The sequence below is a fragment of the Musa acuminata genome, chromosome BXJ3-3, assembly GCF_036884655.1.
Source record: "Musa acuminata AAA Group cultivar baxijiao chromosome BXJ3-3, Cavendish_Baxijiao_AAA, whole genome shotgun sequence".
In the NCBI taxonomy this organism is placed as follows: Eukaryota; Viridiplantae; Streptophyta; class Magnoliopsida; order Zingiberales; family Musaceae; genus Musa; species Musa acuminata.
In genome coordinates, this window is record NC_088351.1 from 26,572,792 (window position 1) to 26,596,669 (window position 23,878).

Here is a 23,878-nt window from a genome sequence, read left to right on the forward strand (position 1 = left end):
ACATGCTTAAAAATCTACATGGCTAGTAAGTGGTAGAATGCATTTTAAACTTGTAGAACCATGAAGCAACCTTACAAAATTCAGCTAGACCCTTTGTGAATCTAGAAGTGCAGAGGCGACAAGCCTTGCTAAATTTAGTTATACATTTATATTACAAAAAACTAGTTCATAGGCAGAGGTATAGAAATTTTCTATCAAGGGCAAGCTGTGGTACATCAAATTCTCATGTCCACTCATAAAAGAAAAAATACACAGAGAATTTACCTGAAAAGTGTCAACTTCCAGGCCATGAGTAAGCTGATCAGAAAGTTGCAAGTTGGTTGCATGTTGAACAGAGGCAGTTTGCTGTTTTAAAAAGTGAATGAGTAAGCTGATCAGAAAATATAAAACATTCTAAATGGAAACAGGAGAAGCAAAACAAGTTTCCAAAGAAACCAGATTCAATACCCAACAGGAGTACGTATCATTCAATCTCAATGTACTCTATCCTGAAGATAAGAAGTAGCGGTCGTGGGCCACACTTGATTTTCTGATGCACTGATTTGCTGCTGCTGTTCTGGTTGTTGATGCAGTACTAAAAGTTGTTGATGCTGTAGTCGTTGAAGCTGCCGCTGGCAGGAACAAATGCAGCAGAAGCAGATACATCAGTGTCTAATTAGCCTGCTGATTCTGTCCCTGAAGCTGGAGTTGCTCCTGAGGTTCTTGGGTATGGTTGTGCTGTCACAAGAAAGGGTGTCATTGGATGTCCCGTTGGTTAAGTTGTTGTCTTATTGCTGCTGCAGTTGGATCAATTGTTAGCTATGCTGCAGTGTCATCTGCTAGAAAATCTTTTCCTGCAGTTGCTACGCCTGGGAATTCTTAGAATATCTGTTCTGAGATATCGTGCACCAGTTGAGTCAGTTGCTGCTACTGTTGCTAGTGTTCTAAAACTATTGCTTACAATAATGCCAGCTATGGGGTGCAAATGACGGCACTTTGAGAATATCCATATTCCATATTGTTCATTCTCTGGTGTAGATGCTGGTCAATGAGAGTTTAGATTTAGACTTGAGCATCAGCCATTTGATATATATCTTGGCTTTGGCTAGCCTCCTGACCTTATGTGCTTGTCCAAACTTGAGACTGGGAGGAATGTCCATATGAATCTGTGAGTTAGTTTACCAAAAGGGGCATTTGTGCATGAATCTGAGCTAAAGAAATGGGACTTTGAAGAGCCTCCATTCTGTTGTTCATTTGAGCCCAGCTTCCTCCATTGCTAGAAATTTGAGGATATGAAGGACAAATAGGTAAATCATGCTGCAAGTCAAATATTGATTGGCCATCTGCTTGTGGTTATGATTGACTTGAAACATACAGGAGGCTTAGAAGCTTGATGCAATGGAGATTCTTGAAGGTTTGCTTGAGAAGACATGATTTCATGTTTAATAAATAAGGTTCATGGACTCAGAGAAGACCTCAACCGTATCCCCACCATCCTAAACTTCACTTGGACACCGTATTCTAATCATGCAATCAGTAAATTGGACATCTTTTGCAAATCAAAGTCACATATGAATTCCAACTTAACATCTGCAGATATCATTTTAACTATTATGGTTTAAGCAGCTCACCGGGTAACATGCAGAAAGATAAAAATTAAACACAAGTATGGCTTAAGAGAATAAAATTTACATAAGTCAAGGTGAAAACACACTTGCAAGAAAATTAACAATGTCTATAGCAACTAGAGCATGACATGCAGGAACATACAACACACCTAAATGTGATCAAGTCAAGAGATGCAAACTTAACACACAAAATTTAAATGATCTGGAGTCACCAAATATGATAATACCATTCATAAACAAAAGCTTAGTGAGATAAGTTACTTGTATCCATCTACAATATAGATATCCGCTAAGGACATCTGTAGTCTGTGGTACTCCCTAGATTACCAATCAAATTGGCCAGGAGAGTATTCATATAACAGAGTCCAAGTTATGATCCCTGTCTCCTCTTAACCTTGGCCAATGTGCCAAACTGTTGTTTAGTTCTGCTTATAATTCCTCCGCATGCTGCCATAGTTTGAAGCATTATATGTGCTGAGCAATAGAAGCCAATATCAACTAAGGAAATAAAAGGAATATGACAAGATTGCCGAATTTGATCAAACCCTTACCCTGTACTCCATCAACTGATAGAGAGCGGAAGAAGCACCTGGTCTTGTGGCCCGTCCTCCTCGGAAGAAGATAATAGAGAACAGCGTGCCAAGCAACGCCTCAGCTCCCCATCAAGTAAAGGGAGGAGCAGATAGTGCGGTGCGTCGGCGTTCTCCGTTACCACTAACCATCGACCCCAAAAGGAACCTGACCCCAAGGATTCATACAAAAGCGGGAATTCCGAGCTTTACGAGGAAACCTAAGACTGAAATGAGCCATCGAAGCAGAGGAAGAGAGAGAGAGAGAGAGACGATACCATCGAGGTCAGAGATTCTACCACTGGTTCTGCTCCGGGGACGGCCGCTCGCCACCGTCGCATTACTTTCTCCGGCTCTCCTCACGCACGCTCGTCTCTTCTCGGCCGCGTGCGTCGCAAAGCATTGCAACGGCTTTACCGAAACGTGGAATAAGTTGGGATCAGTTGGGCTTTCGAAACGGCCCATCGAAAGGTATCAGTTCGGTTGAAACAAGGGCCACAAAAGCGTCTTTAGAATAATACTAGTGATACTGAATTGAAGCAACAGTACAAAAAGGCCAGACAATCATTTTTTATTTAATAATTTTAATTAATTTATAGTAATTTTTTTTTATAAAATGCATAAGTATAAAATATCGACTACAAATCCAATATTAATTTTGCAACGTTGTCTAAGAAAGAAAGAAAAAAAAAAAAATCAAAGGTAAGACGATTATAGATTTCATTGAAGATTTTTAAAAAGTTATCATGTTTTAAAGGAACGGAAAATTAAAATCAAATATTATCATCCAACCTCATCATCATCAGCAGCAGTTCTCAGATTTATTTAGATGTCTGATAACATCAATAACCTGCTGCCTTGACTTCAATATGATCCTTGGTCTTCTTTGAGAGTGGCACACGCAACACATTATCACTAATAGGATGTTACATGTAAGGCAAAATTAACATGATCAAACTCACAAAGGCGAAAACCATGTTAAATATTTTCTACAAAAGGATCTTCAATGAAGAAACCATCTGGTTTACAAAATTGAGGGACACTGTACACGCACAGAATGCCTCGACTTCTGTCTATCCTATGTTTGAATCACCAAACTTCCTATCTGCTATTCCTTTCTAAGCAGTGTCTCCTGAACCTGTCCAAGTTTCATGACGAAGAAGCAGGGTGAAGCTTCTGACAATTTTGGTCAGCGACCAATTCTGAGCTCTCTGTTGAATTATTGTTGTCATGACCCCTTTCGACTGATGTGGGGTGCCTCATGGCTCTGAGGATGGAATCAGCATCGTGCAAGGTGAATGGGGTTCTGGCAACAAGAAAATGTGCAGCATCACAGAACACATGAGAAGAGAAACAAAGGTTCACACTTGAAAATCCAACTTAACCCTACTAAAATTGTGGAAGCCGAGAAACTATAACAGATCTATTGGGTGAGCAAATATGATGACACAAAGCATCAGTACCCATTGAACTCGAAGTTCACGGACCGCATGTCTTCTGAGATCTCAATCTCGACCGTGGCCTTTGGAGTCGTCTGTCCAACTCGAAGAAAGTTGATGTTAGCAAATATAAAAGACATGGTGAAATGGTACCATCTTGAGATTCACTTGAATGAAGCAAAAGATATCCCGTACTTGACATACTACATTTGCTTAACAGAAGAAGAATAAAACCAAAACAAAAAGGCGAGATTTTCTTAACAGAAAATTTTCACATGAAAGCACAATTTCATCCATCAATTTGACAAAGTAAAAGCAACATTTACATGAAAATATGCATGAGTTAATGAGTCGTGCCATTTCCAGATAATCCTTGCATGACTTCAAAAGCTGTTTCAGTAGAATGTACTTTCTAAAAATAAGGACCACATACCTGGACCAACAAAAATGGCAGAGCTATCCCTTCCGATGAAACACTTGCCGACTTATGTGCTACTCGGTTCCGGCAAATAAGATTATGGAGATCTCCAAACTTCAAGAACCAAAAACAGGACTATGTTCAGCTAGAGCAGGTTTTAACAGAACTGAAACAGAAGAGTAACTAACTAGATTTGTACATCTGTGAGACTTAGCACCACATAATGGGCAAGAACAACCACAGAAATAACTGACCTTCTCCTCCAGTTCTTTTAGATAATTTACTTTTTGTTCGATCTTACTTAGCAGTTTCATTTTCTCTTCCTACAAAAAGAGAATTATTCAGGAATCATACAAGTTGTAGATAAGAGTTCTAGTTGGTTTTTGCTATATAAATGAAAGAAACCTTAATTTGTGCCAACTCTTCAGTTTCCGTAGAAGGAAAACCCACCCACTTGATCTCCTTTTTGTCCTTGGCAATAACGTTAATTGCCATTAGAACATTAAATGCATCATAAACTCTCCGCCGAATATTTTTCTCATCAAACTGCCCGTGCCAAAGACCATAATAGTATAAATATCTTGGAACATGAATTTGTGACACATCTACCCAAAACTAAATATCTCTTGGTATAGAACTAACCACAAACTGCAGATCTTTTTTCTCCAGGGATGATAACTCATATATAATTTCATCTGCAACCTGACAGACAAGAAACAATCATTTGATGGTCGCATTTCTGCCGCAACAGAGTATAGGTTGAGATGATAGATCTATTTTAGCAACGATAACCTTCATTTTTAAAACCATTCGTTTGGATAGTTTTATGAAGATAATATTCTTCCTCTATTATATTCGCCAAAGGTAGCATCCTCACTATGAAGGGTGGAAGCTTCAAGTTTTCTCTCTACATGAGCATCATATCATGAGAGTATATGATCAAAAGACCTTTTTGTTACCCACATCCAATAAACAACACAAATATTAGTATAGAAGTTCCAACTGAATATGAGAGCATTATTGTGGAAACATTCACCTATCTATAAGTGATCTTACATTTTAGATGTTAACTGGCAAGAAATGTCCAATGCCCATAGATACTGCATTTAACTGTTTCAAATGTCTATTTCATGAGAAAGAAACATATGATCTGTTGTTAAGGAAAAAACCATGATAATGAGTTTCTCCTTGACACACATTATTATTTTAAGAAATATATTAACACAGAAATTTTGCAATATTAAGGTTTAAAACGAAAATGCCATGAAAAATTGCAATTCGGTATGCAAATAGAAGTTTATGCAAAGGACGAAAAACAACAGGAAGGTGTTGTCATCTTTACCTCATTATAAGTAGTTCTTCCCTTTTCCTTGACCTTATCACACACTGGACAGAAAATTAAAAGCAATGTGAGAAGCTAAATATAATGATCTAAGATGAACTGAAGAAAACACAATGTTTGATATGTAAGCCTTGATCAAGTAATAACAGATGTTATTCAGTTGGCAGATTCTGGTAAATAGACATCATTTCTGAAGATAAACTAAGATATGAAAAAAACGGAAACAAATATGGTTTGGCAAAATAAGATGCTATTGACACTAAGTTCGGACAAAACTGATGGTAGACTGTGAATATAACTACCCATGTCTCCTCACCTATTGTACTGAACCTGCGCAGGCCCCAACCTTTGATTCGTGGTGCTTTTTTCTTTTTTCCAGCAGGACTGTTAATAACAGATGAAGTTAGCATCCTTGGTGCTGAGTCAGATGCAGTTCAGATATTGAAATGACCTAAAACTACTAACCTATCGGGATCTTCATATATCTCATCTTCTTGCATGCTTGAGTTGATCAAATTTGGAACATACTCACATTTTGGTATCATCGTTCGATCAGTAGCTCCTGAAGGAATATTGGTGCTATGGTTGGCATGCATTTGCCACGACTACCAGGTGAATTCAACAAATGTGTTACCAAGTGCGGATCAGTTGGACTAAATAACTGCTGGTTCACAGATATAAAGCATTGACTCTATGGTTTGCGGTTGTGTTTATTTGGAGCAAAAGAGTATTAAGAAAACAATAGTAATAGAAACTTACCAAAATAACCATAAGGATAGAATAAATCATGTGGCAGAACATATAGCTTTGGATACATACGGACTTTGATTATATAAAAGGAGAAAACATATAATGCAAGGATAATAGCACAATGACTATATAATTGGAAATTATGCTTACTAAGTTTTGTGAAGTGTGGAATTAAGCATTGATTGAATCTTAATGCATATAGCAAGCCAGTCCATACACATGCAAAAAGCACATGAGATAGCCGGAAAGGGGAACTAAAAGCTCCACAACTGTTTGTCGTAACTAGGTTGCTGAAAGGCAATCTATCATTGGCCTTTATCATGACATAATGGATCCAACCTTCTCTCCCAGATAAGGAATAGAGATGATGATAACAGTCAGCAAGACGGAAAATTACCTAACACATTAGAAATACCTAATAGTAAAAACATAAGGCAATAATTTAAATTTTAAACTTCAGCTCAACAAACTTCATGATGAGCATAATTAATAATCTTTGACCATTCTAAAGCAGTGAAACAACATAACACACATGTTGATGGATACAGAGATCTTAATTTCCTTATTATTGGACAGAATATTTATGGATTAAGCTATCAGGCAAGAATGTAGAAGTCAAATTGCAGAAGTCACACATATTCTGCTACTCTGCCACTCGTCCCTGAAACACTCTGCTCTTACTTTCAACAAAAATAAATATTCCTACTTAATCTTCCAAGCTCACCAAGTCATGCAATCTCCCATACAGAATCCATCATAAATACAAGAACATCATCTCTTAGTTTAGCAGCAGATGGGAGCTACTGCTATTAAATTCTCCCTGCCTCCCTCCATCCTTCCAATTCGCGATGTAGCTATCTCATCCCTGATCCCTCTCTGGAATTCAAAGCATAGTACACTACAACCATATAAATGCATTCAATGTCAAACTAACCAATAATTGCTCCCATTCCAACAATTTCTGACGCGATGCCAGTTCCATTCATAAAGGATAACAGGTTTTCAAATCTGAACCACTAAATTTTGATTTCCTACTGGATCACATTAACATCAAACATATCCAAGTCCACCACAATAACCTACGAGGAATTCAATCGTAACGCACATACCTAAAAACCCAAAACAATGAGGAAGAACGCAACAAGGACTCTGCCGAAAGAGAAGAACAGCTTTATCAGAACCAAAACTTAGTCCGAATAGCTGTGCAAGTAACTACTGACATGGGCTTCGACATCATGAGATGCAAATTCCTCAACAGGTGGAGATTAGCCATCATCACCTTCTTTTTCTCCAAACAGGCTTCCAAAGAAACCTAAAGAGTTACGATGACCTGTCCCTCACGGCATTGTAATCCAACACTTGATGCAACAATCAAAGTATTTTAATATGACATCCGCACAACGAGGATTAGCAAGAAGCAATTTCTCGTTAGATCCTCACAAGGGAAACCTAAATTGCGTTCTTGAATACCAAAAGAAGGAAAAGAAATACAAGAGATCGATAGATCGCTCTCCCTCAAGAAGCGAGAATATTAGAACACGACCGAACCCATGCATCATTACGAGCGGAGGAGGGGAGAAAACAGTTTCTTTAGGGTGCAGACCTTCTACTCGGGGCGAAGAGCGGGAGCAGGACAGGAAGCAAAAGGGGAGCGGGGGGAGAGGGAAACGATGAGACGTGACGCGGATTATAATATTTGTTTGAACGAATCGAGGCCGTCCGTCGACTGACACGATGGGATTTGGATACGTAAGAGTGCCGGTGAGAATAGAGGTCTCCTCACCGAGCATTACGGGAGCCGACAGGTGGGCCCCAGAAGGCGAAATACTAGTTTAAGCTAACCGGAGATGGAGATTGGGCACAGCTGTAATACCGATGGGTTGGTTCAGGGGACCGACCCCCTATTGATCCCAACCATTTGTCTTGATGCAGAAAGAATTGACTTACGTGGTTGAGAGATCTAAAGAAGGAGACTCCATCAATGGATGACAAATTTGGAATCCATCATCTAAAGGAGGAGACTCCATCAAGTGATTTTTTAGAAATAAGAAACAAAATAATTACTTCATAATTGGGAATTTTGACTGCTTTTTTTTTTGTATTCTCCCTTTCTTGGAAGAGAAAATTTGTTTATCAAAGTTTGTGATTTACTCTTCAAATGAGGGAGGAAGAGAAAATTAGAATACTAAATCAAATATAAAAAATATGGGAGGTAAAATAAATTTTATATGAATTATATTGCATAAAAAGTACAAAGTGGGTAAAAAGATTCAATAAAGAGGAATTTATTAAGATTCCTGGCGTAACTATGGTCAGAGAATAAGTAATTTAAATACGAAAAACCTTTTCCTATGGAAGGAAAAAACTCTGAAAATTAAGATTTAATTATTTTATAAAAACACATACATCTCTAAGTTTGCATAGAAAGAAAATACGAAAACACAAAGTGATCTTAAGTTTTATTATCCAAAATAAAATAAAAAAACTATATATTCTTACGAATCCAAACCCTATTCACAATGTCGTTTGACCATCGACCTACCATTCACAGCGGAATCCAAACATTTTGATGAGATGCGAAATCCAAAAATTGGGCATCATATTCGTCCTGTCAAAACACGAAGAAAACTTGTTTTGGGTTTGAATAACTTGGATGACAAAGCTCTCAAAAATCAACGCTCTAACGAGGGAAACTACTGAAACAAAGAGCCATCAACCCAAACTGTGTTAGCATAACGCCCACAAATGGAAGCAAACACTGTGGTGTCTGCATCAGCAAAGGGACATATCAGGACTAGCTTTCACTTTACTAGGTATATTTGGACTCTGGAATCTTTGGAGACCACTCAAAATCTTTCGGCGGTCATTATGACGGGCTGAGCTTCAACGTGCTCCTTGATGATGTATGGACCCCTTCTAACAGCTTCCTGCAACTGTAACACAAACACCGAAAACACTTGTTCATTGTGGTGTGTCGATTAGTGATTACATCTTATGAGAAGGTTGGGTCTTAAAGCTTATTGATTCACATGTCTAATAAAGGAACATACCTTTGCTGCTGTTCTGGCAACGGCAGCATCCTGAAGCAAATTCGAAGAGGATAGGGCAGTACTGATAACCGTGCAACAATGATGTCGGGCATCCATACCTGGAATATATGATCATATATTGAGAACAATACACCAGAAATGGCCCCTTTAACAAATGCAGAAAGATTCAAGGATGAGAAAGTCATTGTGTCCAAACAAATCCAGCTTAAGTTGTTTCAAAGTTTACTTCTGCTAATGTCACAAATAATGTAAGAGTTCAAAGTAGGCTGGGTATTTCTTTTAAGTGATTAGACACTTCGTTTTCTTTTGAACACTCAGATTCGCCAGATAATTTCAAATCAGTCCTTACAGGTGTTGCACATCGGCACACGTCGCCCAAAAGGAGCTAAGCACTATTAACACAACTTCACTATCCTCGAGAACTAAAATCGGAACAGATCTTATATAATATGCATGTAGACACAGTAGGATGAAGGTGATTATAGCCTTAGTTGAAAGAAACAAACCAGTTTTTGCAGTCTCGATCTTGGCATCTGTCACAATGGTAATAATCTCCGGGTTTAAACAGATCTCCATCAAACACCAAGGCCGAACCACTAAACCAGAAATCAATCTATAACCCTGTAATTTGCAAGTAAGCTGACATTTTCATGTGAAAATACTTCTGTAATAAACTACCAACATGATAATACTGTTAACATCATAATATTAGCTAGCGAAACATGACAGGAACACTGACAATACATAATATTCATTAACCACATAAATTATAGAAGGCCACATCAGCACCACAAATAATCCGACTGCTGCTTTAGTTTTCAATTGAGAGGCTGCAGCATCTTTTTTTTTTAAGATTGTCAAAAAATACTTACAGCCAGTCTTATTTCTGGTTCCTGTCGTAGTATGGAGAGAATTAGACCCTGTCAACCCAACTGAAAATTTTTATTATATTCGAAAATGCAAATTCACTAGAAATATTGAAAGAATCTGCAGTAAACCATGCATCCTAGTGCATTCAGTGGCCAATGGATATCCACGTTGCAAAAGCAATCCATGTCCAAAAGTAAACCTTCTCTCAGGCAGAGGAAAGAATAGAGCAGGCATAAAATTCACTAGAAACTTAAAGAAAGGAACTAACTGATGGGTTCAGCTTCGAAGTGTTGGCAGCTGCTGTATAAATTAGGCGCCTAAGGTTTTCCTCTGCCTTACTGTCAAGTAACATTTTATCTTCTGGTCGGTCAACTCCACAAATACTAGCAAGGGCATGCAAACCAGCCTGATCAACAAACACACGACGTTATAAAGACAAGACCACCTCCCTACAACTAGCATGATGATTGAAAAATACAAAGAAAAATAGATATTAATATTTAATACATCTAATAATAAGATTGGCACCAATTCAATAAACTTCAATATCACTATTCAGGAAAAAAAGAAAAGAAATGCAAATCTTCCTAAATGCAAAGTCGATTAACAAAACTAATACCAAATAGACTACATTCTTAACATAAATCTATAATTACAATATATATTATGACCAGGACCCCATCAAAAACAAAAACATAAAAAGAAGCATGTCAAATCCAACTAGCCAAGTAACTACCATTAGCTTGATATGTGAATGCACCTTGCACTAACTACCATTAGTGCTACATTGCACTAATGAAGAAACATCACTGTGTGTCCTCAAGCGAAAAAGTAAAGAATTACTAGGTGATGCATTGCAATTTGGTATCCATTCATATCATCAGTGTGTTTACAGATATCTCTGGCCAGACTCTGGATAAGAAACACACAGTTCTGGCTGTGAAAGTGATCATTAATGGAGTTCTAGCTACAAAAAAACAAAAGACAATATATATTATATTCTCATTAAGGTAAGGTCCCCCTCGAAACAACCAAAAAAAAAAAAAGGCAGCAGTCAAGACATCTGAAAAACCACTTTTTCCTGATTGTCTGTTCAAATTGTTCTGTTTAGAAGATTATTGACTGTAATGAATACAAGATAAAACAAATCACTCAGTTGAAATCTGGATAAACCAAACCAAAAGTTCACATCAAAGATGCCTAAAAAAAATTAGCAACGACGGCTGAAAAAGTAATTTTGATCATAACATTATGATCAGAATCATAGTCTCAAATTCTAAATCACATTGTTTTTAAAAATACAAAGTTGAAGATAACAACAAAAGAATCATAAAAACTTGCTTTATTACCAACTGTTTGCCTCTACTATGGCGATCGAAGGCAGATTCTATGACATGTCTTGCAACAGGCGAACTTGAAAGTAACAGAGTTGCTCCTTGGCTTACTAGAAATATCAATATGAACACATAAGATTACCTTCAAAATCAACACAATCAGGCTCATATCCTTCTTGATTCATTAAAAAATCAAAAGAATTTAAAGTCATGAGCACGAAAAACACAAAAAAGAATTCTGTATGATGAGAAATGTTCCACCATTTTTTTACGACTATTTTTGCACCCTACATAAACTTACATAATCAAACAAGCAAAATATCCTTTTAAAATGTTAACAGTACTTTGTGATTTACTAAGGAATTATATTGAAAACACAAAACAGAGCACAGAAGGTTTAGGCCTAATACTATTAGTTCCTAGAGAACATCATATATGGTAATTCACGGCTCCAACTTTAAACATGCATTTCCACAAATCAAGAAATATCACACATCCAAGTTGCTAAAATTACAATTCACAGTCACAGTAATATCACAATGATATTCTAACCATGCTCACAGCTCACAACCCTACAACTTGACATACATGGCATAATTGTAGTTGAACATGAGATGAACTTCATCGATGTCCAGGTTCCCACACTTCTGGGTATCTCCTTTCAAGTCTTGACAATAGAAACAATGAAGACAGTATGCATGTCCTCAGTGCATACCATACCAACACAAAAATCTCAATGGCATGAAGTGAGAATCATAGTGTTGACAATAACATAAGAATGCCAATCTACCTACAAATTGAAGCCAAAGTACGAACATGATCTTAATAACGTCAATAAACTGATACCGCGATCAAACATCTAACTTATAATCATTCAAAGATCAATCATCAATTTCTAACACACCTTGGATTGGTCCAAATATATAAAATGGGAGTAAATAATAGAAAACTTGATGCAAAACAAAACACTTCTATTTAACACAGTTCCAAATATTGCTGAATGGTCATCTAAAGATGCTCAACCAACTGAAAGAGCAACAGTTCCAAGTTCCACACAGATTGTAAGGCGGACGTAATCAAGGGTTGCTGCTTCACTAGGGCATGTTGATTCCTTTCCAGCATGGCAAGACTGTGCCATGCCAGTCAACGCTTTTCTGCAAGCCAGCACATGCCACAAGTTGACCTAACCCTAGGTCAAGACCATTTGCATGGCTCAGCACCACAGGCGCTTCTACGCTACTACCATTCTAACATGAATTATGCTAACCCATGCCAACTGTACAACTCAGCACAGCAAACATCATGGTACATTTATATCACCAGCTCTAAGCTTTTTCTTTTTCCCCAATATTAGACCAAAGTAGGCCCAACCAACTCAAGAAAGAAACAGCTTATTGTAAAACAAAATATTATATGAGGAAGTAGTTAGGAATATCAAAAGCATTTCTGAAATACTTGAAACATGCACTTACTTGCTCCAATTAGACCTAATGCTTCCAGTGCACTCTCATATTCATCTGTATTCTGACCACCAAGAACCTTCAGCCTTTCATCAATGGCCGCAAGCAGTGCCGTGACACCTGAAATCCAAGTTCAGGAACAAGATTAGTAGACTTAAAATATAAGTTTTTAACTTCATGGGCCACATGAAAGTCATCGAGCTTAATAGGGTTTTCCTTGAGACAAATGATGGGCTTAACAAATAACAAGAAATTAAAAACACTGTACAGATATTAATGTGGCATACCCTGAAAGAGTAGAAACAAATAAGAGAATTTCGGAGCGTGGGTTTTATGGTATACAAATGGGTACTCTTACTTGATATGTCAACAGCTGTATAGGCATCGGATGAGGAAAGAATCCTTCCACTAATCAAAGCTGCTCTTGATCGTAACACTGAATCAACTGATGAATTGCTGATGCAATACTAAATATTAGAAGGAAGTGGCAATCACCAAAATCTTAATAAGATTTAAAGCCGTACCTGACCATACTAGTTAATTTCTGAAGCAAGGTCGTTCTCAATAAGAACATGCTGCTGTGAGGAGATTCCACTAACTACGGAGAAACAAAAAGTTCAATATAATCTTTGAAAAGAAAATTCAGACACAAGTCTCAGAACAATGCAAGTACAAAACATAACATATTCAAACAATTTTTAAGGCTCTCAAATATTCCAAAACCTCAACAAATCATAGCATAACTTGAATTTGGCCAAAAATAATAGGGTTCAGTATAATTGTTAAAATATCCTTTCAGTTAATTCAATTATGCATCAGAATGTGCTTTTGACCCCATGATAATCAATCATCATGTCTAACATTAATCGCACATCGTTGACAAATTGTAAGGTATGCAAGATCAGGGTTAGAATTAGGATCAGCAAGGGCCTGGGATCAGGATAGGATAACTTGAATACTCAAGGCAATATAATCAAACAATTTGTGAGATTCTCAATATTTCCAAACTCTAGAAAATCATAACATAACTTGAATCTGCCCCAAAATCTTAGGGAAAGTATGAATATGGAAAAGTCATTTCAGCTTATTAAATCTTAACAAGAATGTGCATTTAATCGCACAACCACCAATCATCATGTCTAACATCAATATTCACAAGATCAAGATCACGATTAGGATCAGCCAAGGGTGTGGATCAGGAGGTTAAAAATTTGTAAAAACTATAAAAACAGGAGATTAAAAATAATAAATTCCATATATTTAAATAAGAAAACAACAAACAGACAGTTATCTATTCGACATATGTCAAAAACAAATCTCTAAAATTCACAGAGTAATGGAAACAAAACAAAGCCGTAGGGGTAAAGTGTGGTCACAGTATATACCCAATATGGTTCTTACTTTTCCCAGACTAGGACGTACAAGACGATATTTAACAGTTAGAGACAGAACCAACATACGAAACATGGCTTTCTGCCTGGTCTAGTTCGCAGGATACTTCCTTCCCTGGCTGCTCATACCTCCCGCAGTTGCCATCCGACTCGCCACACCCAGATATTTCTCCTCTGCTTCTTAGTCCGTTCCTCTCCTCTCCTCGTCCTTCTCTTCTTCTCCTTCTCCAAATTACATAATGCAATGATAAAAGAGATTTTTAGCTTCCTCGTCCCTCCCCTCCCCACCTTCTCCCTCTTTACGGCCTCTTTTTTTTCTTTTCCCTTGCCTTCCTCGTTCTCTTGTTCTTCCAGTTCTTCCTCCATAGTAAATGATCAGCTAAAATCAACTACATCAGCCTATTCTCATGAGTTCCCACTGAAATTTGCTGATAAGATGACAAATCAGTATATAGAGGATAAAAATTGGTCGATCCTGAATCAAATCAGCCACATTGGATCAGGAATTGTCAAATTATTGAACCATGGCTAATAGCTAGGTTTACAAGATCATAACTGACCATATGAACCAGGATCCACGGGATAGGATCAACTAAGAAGATAATTGGAAATTAACGAAAATGAAAAAAATTGCATCAAAGATAACAAAACTAAAGCCTAATTTTTGGTGAATGTTGTACTAAATTGGCATGTCAAGCACCAAATTGAGACAACACAATCTAGTTACAGGTTGGCAAGCAGCTAATGATCTACCGATGCAAAAGAAAAGTTGGAACATATTTGTATTTTCCAATCAATTCAATTAGAAATGGACTGGGATAATATGTTCATGACGAAAAAAGATTATGAAGAGACAAGAAGTAGCAGAAAGTCAGAAACTAACACAATTTTTAACAAGTCAACAACTTTCAATAGTTAAAAAAGAAAACAGCAAATTTTATGGTTCCTACCTCATATAAAAGCTCCAAAGCACTCAAAGTTGTCAACATATCATGACCATTGTTAATTTCGACCTCAAACAAGTTGAGCAGGTTCGAGCTGTAAACTGCAGTAGCAAGGGAGCTAGAAAGAGCGAATAACTTTGCTACAAGAGCTAAAATCCGTATACGGGCCTGAAACATGCAACAAGAACTGATACTTTGGATGAAAACCTTAAAATATTGCCAATGCGTCATGAAAAATGAAAACAAGAAAAAAAAAAATATAGTAATAATTTTAAGGTATATTGAGCACAACAAGCAAGTTGACAAAGAAGGACCAAGGACTTATTGCAAGTATCTCCAAGTTCCTGTTGGATCATGATTTAATAGCTAAATCAACCAAGTTGCACAAAGAAGTTGAAGCATCAAAAGTGGCACCACATCCAAAGTTTGTCATAAGGTAAGTTGTAAAACCAGCATTACTTATACAATGATGGCACTACATGCTCGGATTGGTTTGCAATTCTCAATACTAAATAAATTATAACCCCAGCTGAGAGAAGAAAGCAGAGGTCTGCAAAGAAAAATAAAGCAGAAGCTCAAACTTCAGTTTCTTTTTTCTGTTTTTAAGAAATGGAGATCCTCTTCCCCATCAAAGGGAGAAGCAAGCTCAGATTCCATGCTAGACTACCATGCTGCTTTATATGCATAAGGTTGTTGATCCACCACAGGTTCTTTTGGACAAGTAAGATCAATGATCAACATGAGAATATTAGCTGCCACATAAATTCTGAAGGTAACTAAATTTTCCCAAGAAAATGAAAAATAATAGATTAACTGTTTTGAAACATATGAACACATCCCAAGCTGAGATGATTATCAGGTTAGAACCAACATTGTTGTGGACTTCATATGTATCTTCTACATAACATCAAAATAACAAAAAACAAAAAAATGCATGCATGATATACTCGAGTAAGGTTAGCTGCAGTAATTGATAGGCCCCAAGAAACAGGAACAATCAAAACAGAAAAAGAAACTTGGAGACATGGAACCATCAAAAAGAAGACTACAATACCAGTGAAGAGGATTGCACGGCTATATTTTTTATTAGAAAAGGTCCTTCACCATGGCCTGGGAAAATGATGCTCTGAGAAAAACCAATGTGAAAAAGATGAATAATCAAATTAAGCTGCCATCGATAAAAGTACGATGAAACTGCTCATAATAAATTTATGCAACAGCTTGACTTACAATTCCTTCAGGGGATTGAGCAATATCTTTAACTGCTTCAAGAGAAGCTGCTGAAGTCTGTTCATCACTGTGATAAGGTAATATATATCAGAAAAGTTTAAAATAATACTTCTTTTGGAGAAAATGTCGACAATACAAGGTGGGGAATGGCACATCAAAGAACTGTGCACAAGAAAAGAGGTGTTTGTTGACAGCAATTTGTCACTATTGCAATAGAAATGGCAAATCAATAGTTGGACCAAACCAAGTATTACAATAAAGAAAAAAAAAAGACCATAGAATGAAATTGAGCTATTCCATGTGTAACTTCAGTGAAGAGGTCTGGCATCTACTTGCACAGCTGTTGTTGATTAACAAGACTTTGGACTGTTTTCTTCTTTGTCTTTTTTGTTACTCCCCGTCTCACATACGATCACCCACATTCACAATGTAAATGATTGCTAACAAAAACTACAAAATTATGTACTAAAAAGGAAGTGTGATATGATATCGATAGAAGGACTTAGGTAAATACATGCCAACCAGCATGAATTAAATGTGACAGATTCAAGTGCATAACCAGCAAGTAAATGTATGAAAAATACTAACCAAGAAATAGTTATGGAAATTCACCCATGTGAATTACCAGAGCATAGGGCAAAATAAGTGTTGTGCTGAAGTTACATAAGCTGAAACATGCAACAACCTCTTCTGAAATTACAATTATAACTATTTCATCTTTCAAGCCCCTTCCCATCTTTCAAGCCCAGCACAACATCTTGTTTCAATATAAAATCAGTTATCAAACACGGAGTTCCTTGGATTATAGAACCAAAGATTTAAATACCAATCCATAATCAGTTAATATGGCATCATAAACAAAGATATAGACTGGAGAAGCAAGCATTTCTTTGAGTCGGTTGGCATTCTGCATGTTGTAATGGTTTATAGGGTCAGACTAGTGAATACTATAGACTACAGTATGGTCTGGTACTTGAACCCTTGTGGCCATCTTCCATTCTTCTTCATGTCATATAAAAAAAAATGATGCTTCAATTCTAAGATGCCAATAAGTTACATTGGAGAAGAGAAAAGTAATGCGACAAAAAGGATATGCAGTGGTACAACAAAAAAAAAACTTTAAATATTATGATCAAAGGTTTGATGTTTCTTCATAGTTTGTGACCATCGCTCCTGATGACAGTTGTAAGAGCAAATCTTAGTAAAAAGACAACTCATTTCTGTAGATTTCAAGGAATTATTTAACCATGAAAAGAAACACCATTTCACCAAAAAGAATGAAAGCAGCCTGGAACAAACAGAGACGAAGTGATCTGCGGCGTACCCATCAACTAAGCAGCTAAGCAGAAGTGGATAAACATTATACGCAACAATAATCTGGAGAGCACCCACCCTGTCACCAGTGTTCTCCAGAAGATAAGATACCTGAGACAAGGTTAGAAATTAATCAAGTCTTGCAATTTGGTAACAATTTACCTCTTAGAATAACAGCTGTTAAGATATTAAATGGAATACTATAACAAATATCAAGCCTAGTATAAAGAAATATCTGCATAACTTCCCCATTATATCATCTATGCTATCAGAAGCACAACATGGTTTCCTGGAGTGAGACATCATTCGTACTTTGTCATATAGGCAGTAGTTGAAGGATGTGGTATTAACTAATAGTGTTAGATAATATCATCAAAGGTAAATGTATCATGTTCTTCCTACTTGTTACAGTCGCTACATAGGAACTGCAACCGGAAGATGCAAATTCTCAGTATCATGGGATTTAGGAGGCTGCGTACAGGCCATAACTTGGTGAGGTTTATTCAAAACTGAACCAGGATGCAGTATTCACAACAGGATGTTTAATGATATCAGCAGATGTAAACCACGCCTTGTTCCTCTTGTACCAATGGGTTGGCTAGACAGCACTACTGTGCAACTGCAAGCTGTAGCAGCAAAATCTCTGTGCCATGAGATTAACAAGAAAATCTGCATTTAAGCCCTATCTAGATGCACATTGGTACACGATTTATAACTCAACCAGCATGTCAACCTCAGTGCAAGAACTTCCATTGTAAGATAATAGGTGCAAAAGCAAACTTGAATTTATGAATCATCAGAAGGTCAATGTTTTAACATCTGGAAAATTGTTGTTGTCTTCTATGAATGAAAATATGCCTACTTTGATACAATTTCTCAGCCAAACATTCACATGAAAATTTCAAAAAATGAAGAAAAAAGTTCTTCATAGCTCTTTTCATGATCACATGCCTTCATGGCCACATCAAATTGCTACATTACAAAAGGAAACTGAAATCAAATGCCTCCGCTTAGAGGCTAATTAGGCAAAGCACAGGAAAGAATGGAATTGATTAGTCAAACTCAGTAACAACAAACTGAAAATTCTTTGCAACACATACAGCTTTGCATGCCAAGCGTCTAACAGCCTGAGAGTTTGCTTGTAGACCTGCTTGCATAAATGGCTGAAAAACAAAGAGAGGAAAAAAGATAATTACGTATATCACTGATATTATAAAGCTATACCTTTATAACCTAAAAATGATTTAACAAAATTGTGAACACTGCTAATAACATTCATTCCATTTCTCTAAGGAGTTCTTGTATCATATGTATCATAAAAGTCGTTCATATTGTTTCCCTACAATTGAAGTTTCTTCTTGTGTTCTAAAATCAAGCTCCACATGATAGCAGGTGTTGCACGGCCAAGTAGTATCAACAAAAGAGCTAAACATCAATGAGAAAGAAGATATTGAAAGAGAGCACTTAATTCGAGCTACTTAGGCCCCCAAATGTAATCAGGTCGCAAAGCTAAACTAAGTAGAACAAAATAGCAAAGATTTAGGCTTTACAAATAAATACTGTAGCTATTATTTGCTACTGCTTCTTACCAACTGATGATCACATAGTGCCCAAGTGATTTATGGTTTACTAGTTCAGGTGTTCTGTTTGTGAAAGATTTCAACAAAACTAATTTCCAGTAAAAGCAAAAATCAAGTTGGAAGAACTAGTTATCAGTCTTGTAGTCTACACTACAGTAACATCAATGTTTTTGAAAGCGTTAGGTGCCAAGGTCTCACAATGTCCGAGACGCTAGGCGCTCACCTAGGCACCTCCTCAAGCGAAGCGAGACGCTCTAGAATATTAAAATACAAAAAATATAATACAATTGATAAATATAATTATATAAATAAAAATACGACATTAAATTGAATTTTTTGATGAATCTTCTGTATTGCTTTGTACACATGACATTAATCCTGAAACCCTAATAATAGTTCTAAATAAATAGAGATTAACAATGCTAAATAAAGAATAATAAAAAATCTAATTAGCAATTAGCAATGCTAAATAAGGATTAGTAAATTCTAAATTGGTCAACAGTTCTAAGGATTAATATCAGTTTTTAGTTTATTATTTGGAAACAGTAGTAAACAAACTAGTAGTTAACACTTAACAGTAGTTTTAATATCCGTTAACGATGAACAATCCATTGTTAATAGTATTTAATCCACTGTCAATAGTAGTCACAATAGTAGAGGGGGAGAAAATGAGTCACCAACGGTGCAATGTGGGGAAGGAGAGGATGAAGATGACGGAGGAGGCAACGGGCGATAGCAGCAATGGCGAAGGAAGCTGCGGACAACGACGTCGGGGTCGGAGGAAGCTTCATATTTGTTCGTTGGTGGTGGAGGAAGCTACGGTCCTATCCCTTGGTGGCAAACGAAGCTGCACATGAAAGCAACGGTGCCAAAGGGAACTACACACGAAAGCTACAACGGTGGGAGCTTCGATCTCGTTCGTCAACGACAGAGGAAGCGTCGGACCTGTGCATCGACGACGGAGGTAACGAATCGCATGAAGGTGGCGATGGGACCAAAGGTGAGTCAGGGCGACAAAGTACCTAGGTTTATGGGTCGAGAGTCACACAGGGGGAGAGGGGGAGGGTCACAAAGTACCTAGGTTCTTGTCAGTGATTTAAAAAGCGCTAGGTGCCAAAAGGCGCCAAGGTCCAAAAACGCCCGAGGCGCTAGGCGCTCGCCTGAGCGAAGCGAGGCGCTAAAATATAAAAATATATAATATAATTAATAAATATAATTATTTAAAATTTTAAATAAAAATATGCTATTAAATTAAAAAATCTAAGATACAAAATCACAAAATTAATAACATTAAAATCAAAATAATATATTATTAATCTATTAATGAAAATTAATCATTTCAAAATTCAAATAAACTTAATATTAAGATTTAAGAGTATACTGAGCAGTCTGAGCTTGACGGAGAAAGGAAGCAGCGTCAGCAGCGGCAAGCGGCGGGGGGATAAGGAAAGGGAGCGGGAGGCGCGAGTAGCGGGAGGGCTCGCGGGAGTCGCGAGCAGAGGGAGTGCTCACGACAGTTGGGAGGGCTCGCGGGAGGCGCGAGCAGCGGGAGTCGCGAGCAGAGGGAAGGCTCGCGGGAGGGCTCGAGGGAGGCGCGAGCAGCGGGAAGGCTCGCGGGAGGGCTCGCAGGAGACGCGAGCAGCGAGAGGGCTCGCGGGAGGCGCGAGCAGCGGGAAGGCTCGCGGGAGGCGCGAGCAGCGACAGCGACGAGCAGCGGCAGCGAGCGACGAGATCGCGATCGCAAGCGACGAGATCGCGATCGCGATCGAGAGCGGCAGCGGCAGCAGGTTAATGTTGGGTTAGGGTTAGGGTTGGGGTTATATCGGTTTAGTTGGTTCGATTGAACCAACTAACAACCGAACCAGGACCGAACCAGACCTAAAATTCTGGTTCGGTCGCCGTGGTTTACCCAGGCGCTCGCCCGAAGCGCCCAGCGCCTGTGCTCGGGCGAGCGCCCAGGCGGCGCCTGTTTGAAGCGCGCCGCCTGGGACATTAGCGAGGCGCTCGGGCCTCGCCTCACCTCGCCCGAGCGCCTAGGCGAGCGCCCGAGCGCCTTTTGCAATCACTGGTTCTTGTTACTATTTTCTGTGCTTAGTTGGCTCAATTGAACCAACTAAGTTACTGTTCAACCGAACTAGAGTTAACCATCTGGTTTGATTGCTCACGTTCAACCAGGCGCTCGCCCGAGGCACCCGACACCTGGGCTTAGGCGAGCGCCCAAGCAACACTTCACTGTCGCCCGGCAACTGTGCGAGGCATTTGGGCATCGCCTCGCCCGAGCGTCATTTTAAAACATGCACATACAAATGAGAACTAGAAATTTTTGCTTATAAGAAGGGTTTTTCCAAATTTATAGCAAGGCTAAATTAAATCCATTACAATTTACAAAATAGTTAAATGTCTTTCAATTAGGAACACAAACGAGAAGAAAAGAAATGGTGAGAAGAGAGGAATAAAAGGGAGGAATCAAATAGAAAATGTCAAGAATACCTCCAAATGGAAGAAAAAAAATATTAATCTCTGCAATCAACATTGATAACTATAAACTTGCATGTGGACCATTTTAGCACTACAAAGCCAACGAGGAAAATGATTTTGATTGTTTGATAATTCTGTAAGAATTACCTTCAGCCAAAAGGTCTCCCACCTGTATATACTAATTAAAAGTCGCCTAACATAAAAGATTCAGCTACAACACTAGAAAATTTCGCAAATGTTTCTCACTATATCTACTAACACCAAGTTTGTTTGGTTCTTCCAAAGTCAGACCACAGACTAGAGTTTTCTCTAAACTACACATTCTTGTTAAACTACCGTCTTAGTTTTCTTGAGTAATATTGTTGTAACCAGATTTATGTAGCATTATCTTAAATTAATAAAAATATCAATTAGCATTAACAACTTGGTTCTCCCAAAGTCAGACCAAGGACTAGAGTTTTCTCTTAACGACATGTTCTCGTTAATCTACCCTCCTAGTTTTCTTGAGTAATACTGTTGTAAACCAGACATTATGTAACATTATCTTAAATTAATCAAAATATCAATTAGCATTAACAACTTGGTTTGTTTGCATCATCAAAGTTCTTCAGAATCTTATAGTATTGAAATAATGTCAAGCATCATATATAATTAGGCTACTTTTTATCAATAGATTTTCTGTACATTCAAGTCTTGAATGTACAGAAAATCTGTTCCTCATAAGTAGGTTAAACAAGCTATCAAAATATCACGACTACAACTGGATAATACATAATTTAGCACTTACGGCATAGTCTAGAAGAAGAGAGGCGCCATATTTTGTTCTGAATATTTTATCTAAACAAGAAACCATAGTGTCTTCAGTTCCAGGTACATCTGCTTTTGTTTGTAAAACACTGCAAAGACAAGAAAAATAAAAAGGCAGATCAAAGTCAAAACTCTCGATTCCCCTTTATCAATTCTGTCCAAGTTGCACATGGTTGCTTGAAGGAAGCAATGAACAACACATATTGCATGTATACTGATTGACACCAAGCTCGTGACAAAGATAAACTGCTTAACAGAGGACTCGGCTGACAGAACCAAAATTATTCAGATTTACTACTAGTTGGAGTTGTAATTTAAATTACAAACACAGCACTCTGAAATCAATTGCCCTCGAAGAAACATCAAACAGAGACCACACCTGCAAAGAAATAGTATAGTACAAAATAGTCAAGCAAAGGAAACGATATATTCTCCAAACAAATCCATATGATCCACCCATTCAAATCTCTGGAGAACACAACTGACTGCATTAGCTCCAATGACTTGCTTGCCATCAAATTGCTATTATTTCAAGTGTTCTTTATTCCGGACGAGAGATTTTTGTTCAAGGAATGCGAAATGAAACTTGAAAAGAAACATCGAGCGATGTTCAGGGCTAAGTAAGAGTGCGATGTTATCTGAGAAACCCTAGCACCCAAATGAAACGAGAAAAGAACTGGAAACACCCCGCATCAAGCCGTAAACAAATAGGGGAAGGAAAAGGAGAGAAGGGGGGATGGATAAACCTGAAGAGCGTATGGAGGGGGAAGCGATCGAGGAACTCCTTGGCGGAAGCATCGTTCTGCAATCCTGCGAGCGATTCCAAGATTAAGGATCGAGCGACGGAATGGGATAAGGAAGAGAATAGAATATGAGCAGACGGGGAAGAACCGGGGTAAGAGGCAAACTCCGAAGCCGCCTCGAGAACGGGGGCGAGATCGAGCGGTGGGTCGACCTCCATGGCGGGCGGCGCGGCACTGGAAATCCGTAAGGGGTGGGGCGTCGGATGCGTGTACTGACGAAGATGGGGCGAAGCACCGACTCGCTTCGTGGCGTCGCGGTGGCTAACCACGTTGAGTCGTGCTATAACTTGGAACCAAGTCGTGAAGGGCAAATCGACCGCACTCGAACTCGACCATGTTGGCAATCAAAATCAACGCCACATTGCAGCGGGAGTCAAAAGCATGGTTTAACGCGTCGTCGTCGTCCGAGCCCAACCCATGTGCACGATTTCGCTGCGCTTCTCGTTGGCTACGTGCCGGTGGCCCGCCCATGTGCTTATGACTACGGGTGGG

General features: G+C 38.2%; 2 protein-coding genes and 1 long non-coding RNA gene across 6 annotated transcripts; all 3 read right to left on the reverse strand.

Moving 5' to 3' along the window:
* Positions 1-1,859: 1,859 nt before the first annotated feature.
* LOC135633984 (uncharacterized) lies at positions 1,860-2,569 on the reverse strand. Its single transcript, XR_010495210.1, has 3 exons — positions 2,455-2,569; positions 2,159-2,345; positions 1,860-2,081 (listed from the first exon to the last, which is right to left on the reverse strand). It is a non-coding gene; the product is annotated as an uncharacterized LOC135633984 (long non-coding RNA).
* Positions 2,570-3,109: 540 nt separating this feature from the next.
* LOC135583921 (transcription factor-like protein DPB) lies at positions 3,110-7,829 on the reverse strand. 2 transcript variants are annotated; one of them, XM_065142183.1, is made up of 10 exons: positions 7,729-7,829; positions 5,841-5,980; positions 5,692-5,759; positions 5,376-5,419; positions 4,676-4,735; positions 4,439-4,579; positions 4,288-4,356; positions 4,049-4,147; positions 3,640-3,710; positions 3,110-3,482 (listed from the first exon to the last, which is right to left on the reverse strand). In XM_065142183.1, exons 2-10 carry the CDS (start codon positions 5,969-5,971, stop codon positions 3,326-3,328), a joined length of 840 nt encoding a protein of 279 aa, XP_064998255.1. In that variant the 5' UTR covers positions 5,972-5,980; positions 7,729-7,829; the 3' UTR covers positions 3,110-3,325. The 2 variants fall into 2 exon arrangements, with proteins under 2 accessions (XP_064998255.1, XP_064998256.1); XM_065142184.1 differs by having other exon boundaries at positions 7,235-7,795.
* A 727-nt stretch (positions 7,830-8,556) lies between these two features.
* Positions 8,557-23,651, reverse strand: LOC135634124 (uncharacterized). Of its 3 annotated transcripts, none has more exons than XM_065144358.1 (17): positions 23,475-23,651; positions 23,330-23,393; positions 22,564-22,672; positions 18,819-18,881; positions 17,729-17,829; positions 16,405-16,471; positions 16,229-16,300; positions 15,181-15,342; positions 13,364-13,437; positions 13,198-13,295; positions 12,852-12,959; positions 11,395-11,489; positions 10,314-10,451; positions 10,048-10,095; positions 9,682-9,788; positions 9,176-9,273; positions 8,557-9,058 (listed from the first exon to the last, which is right to left on the reverse strand). In XM_065144358.1, the coding sequence occupies exons 1-17, from the start codon at positions 23,542-23,544 to the stop codon at positions 9,042-9,044; spliced, it is 1,491 nt and encodes a 496-aa protein (XP_065000430.1). In that variant the 5' UTR covers positions 23,545-23,651; the 3' UTR covers positions 8,557-9,041. The 3 variants fall into 3 exon arrangements, with proteins under 3 accessions (XP_065000430.1, XP_065000431.1, XP_065000428.1); XM_065144359.1 differs by having other exon boundaries at positions 9,682-9,814; positions 23,475-23,650; XM_065144356.1 differs by having other exon boundaries at positions 9,682-9,796; positions 23,475-23,649.
* Positions 23,652-23,878: the final 227 nt, after the last annotated feature.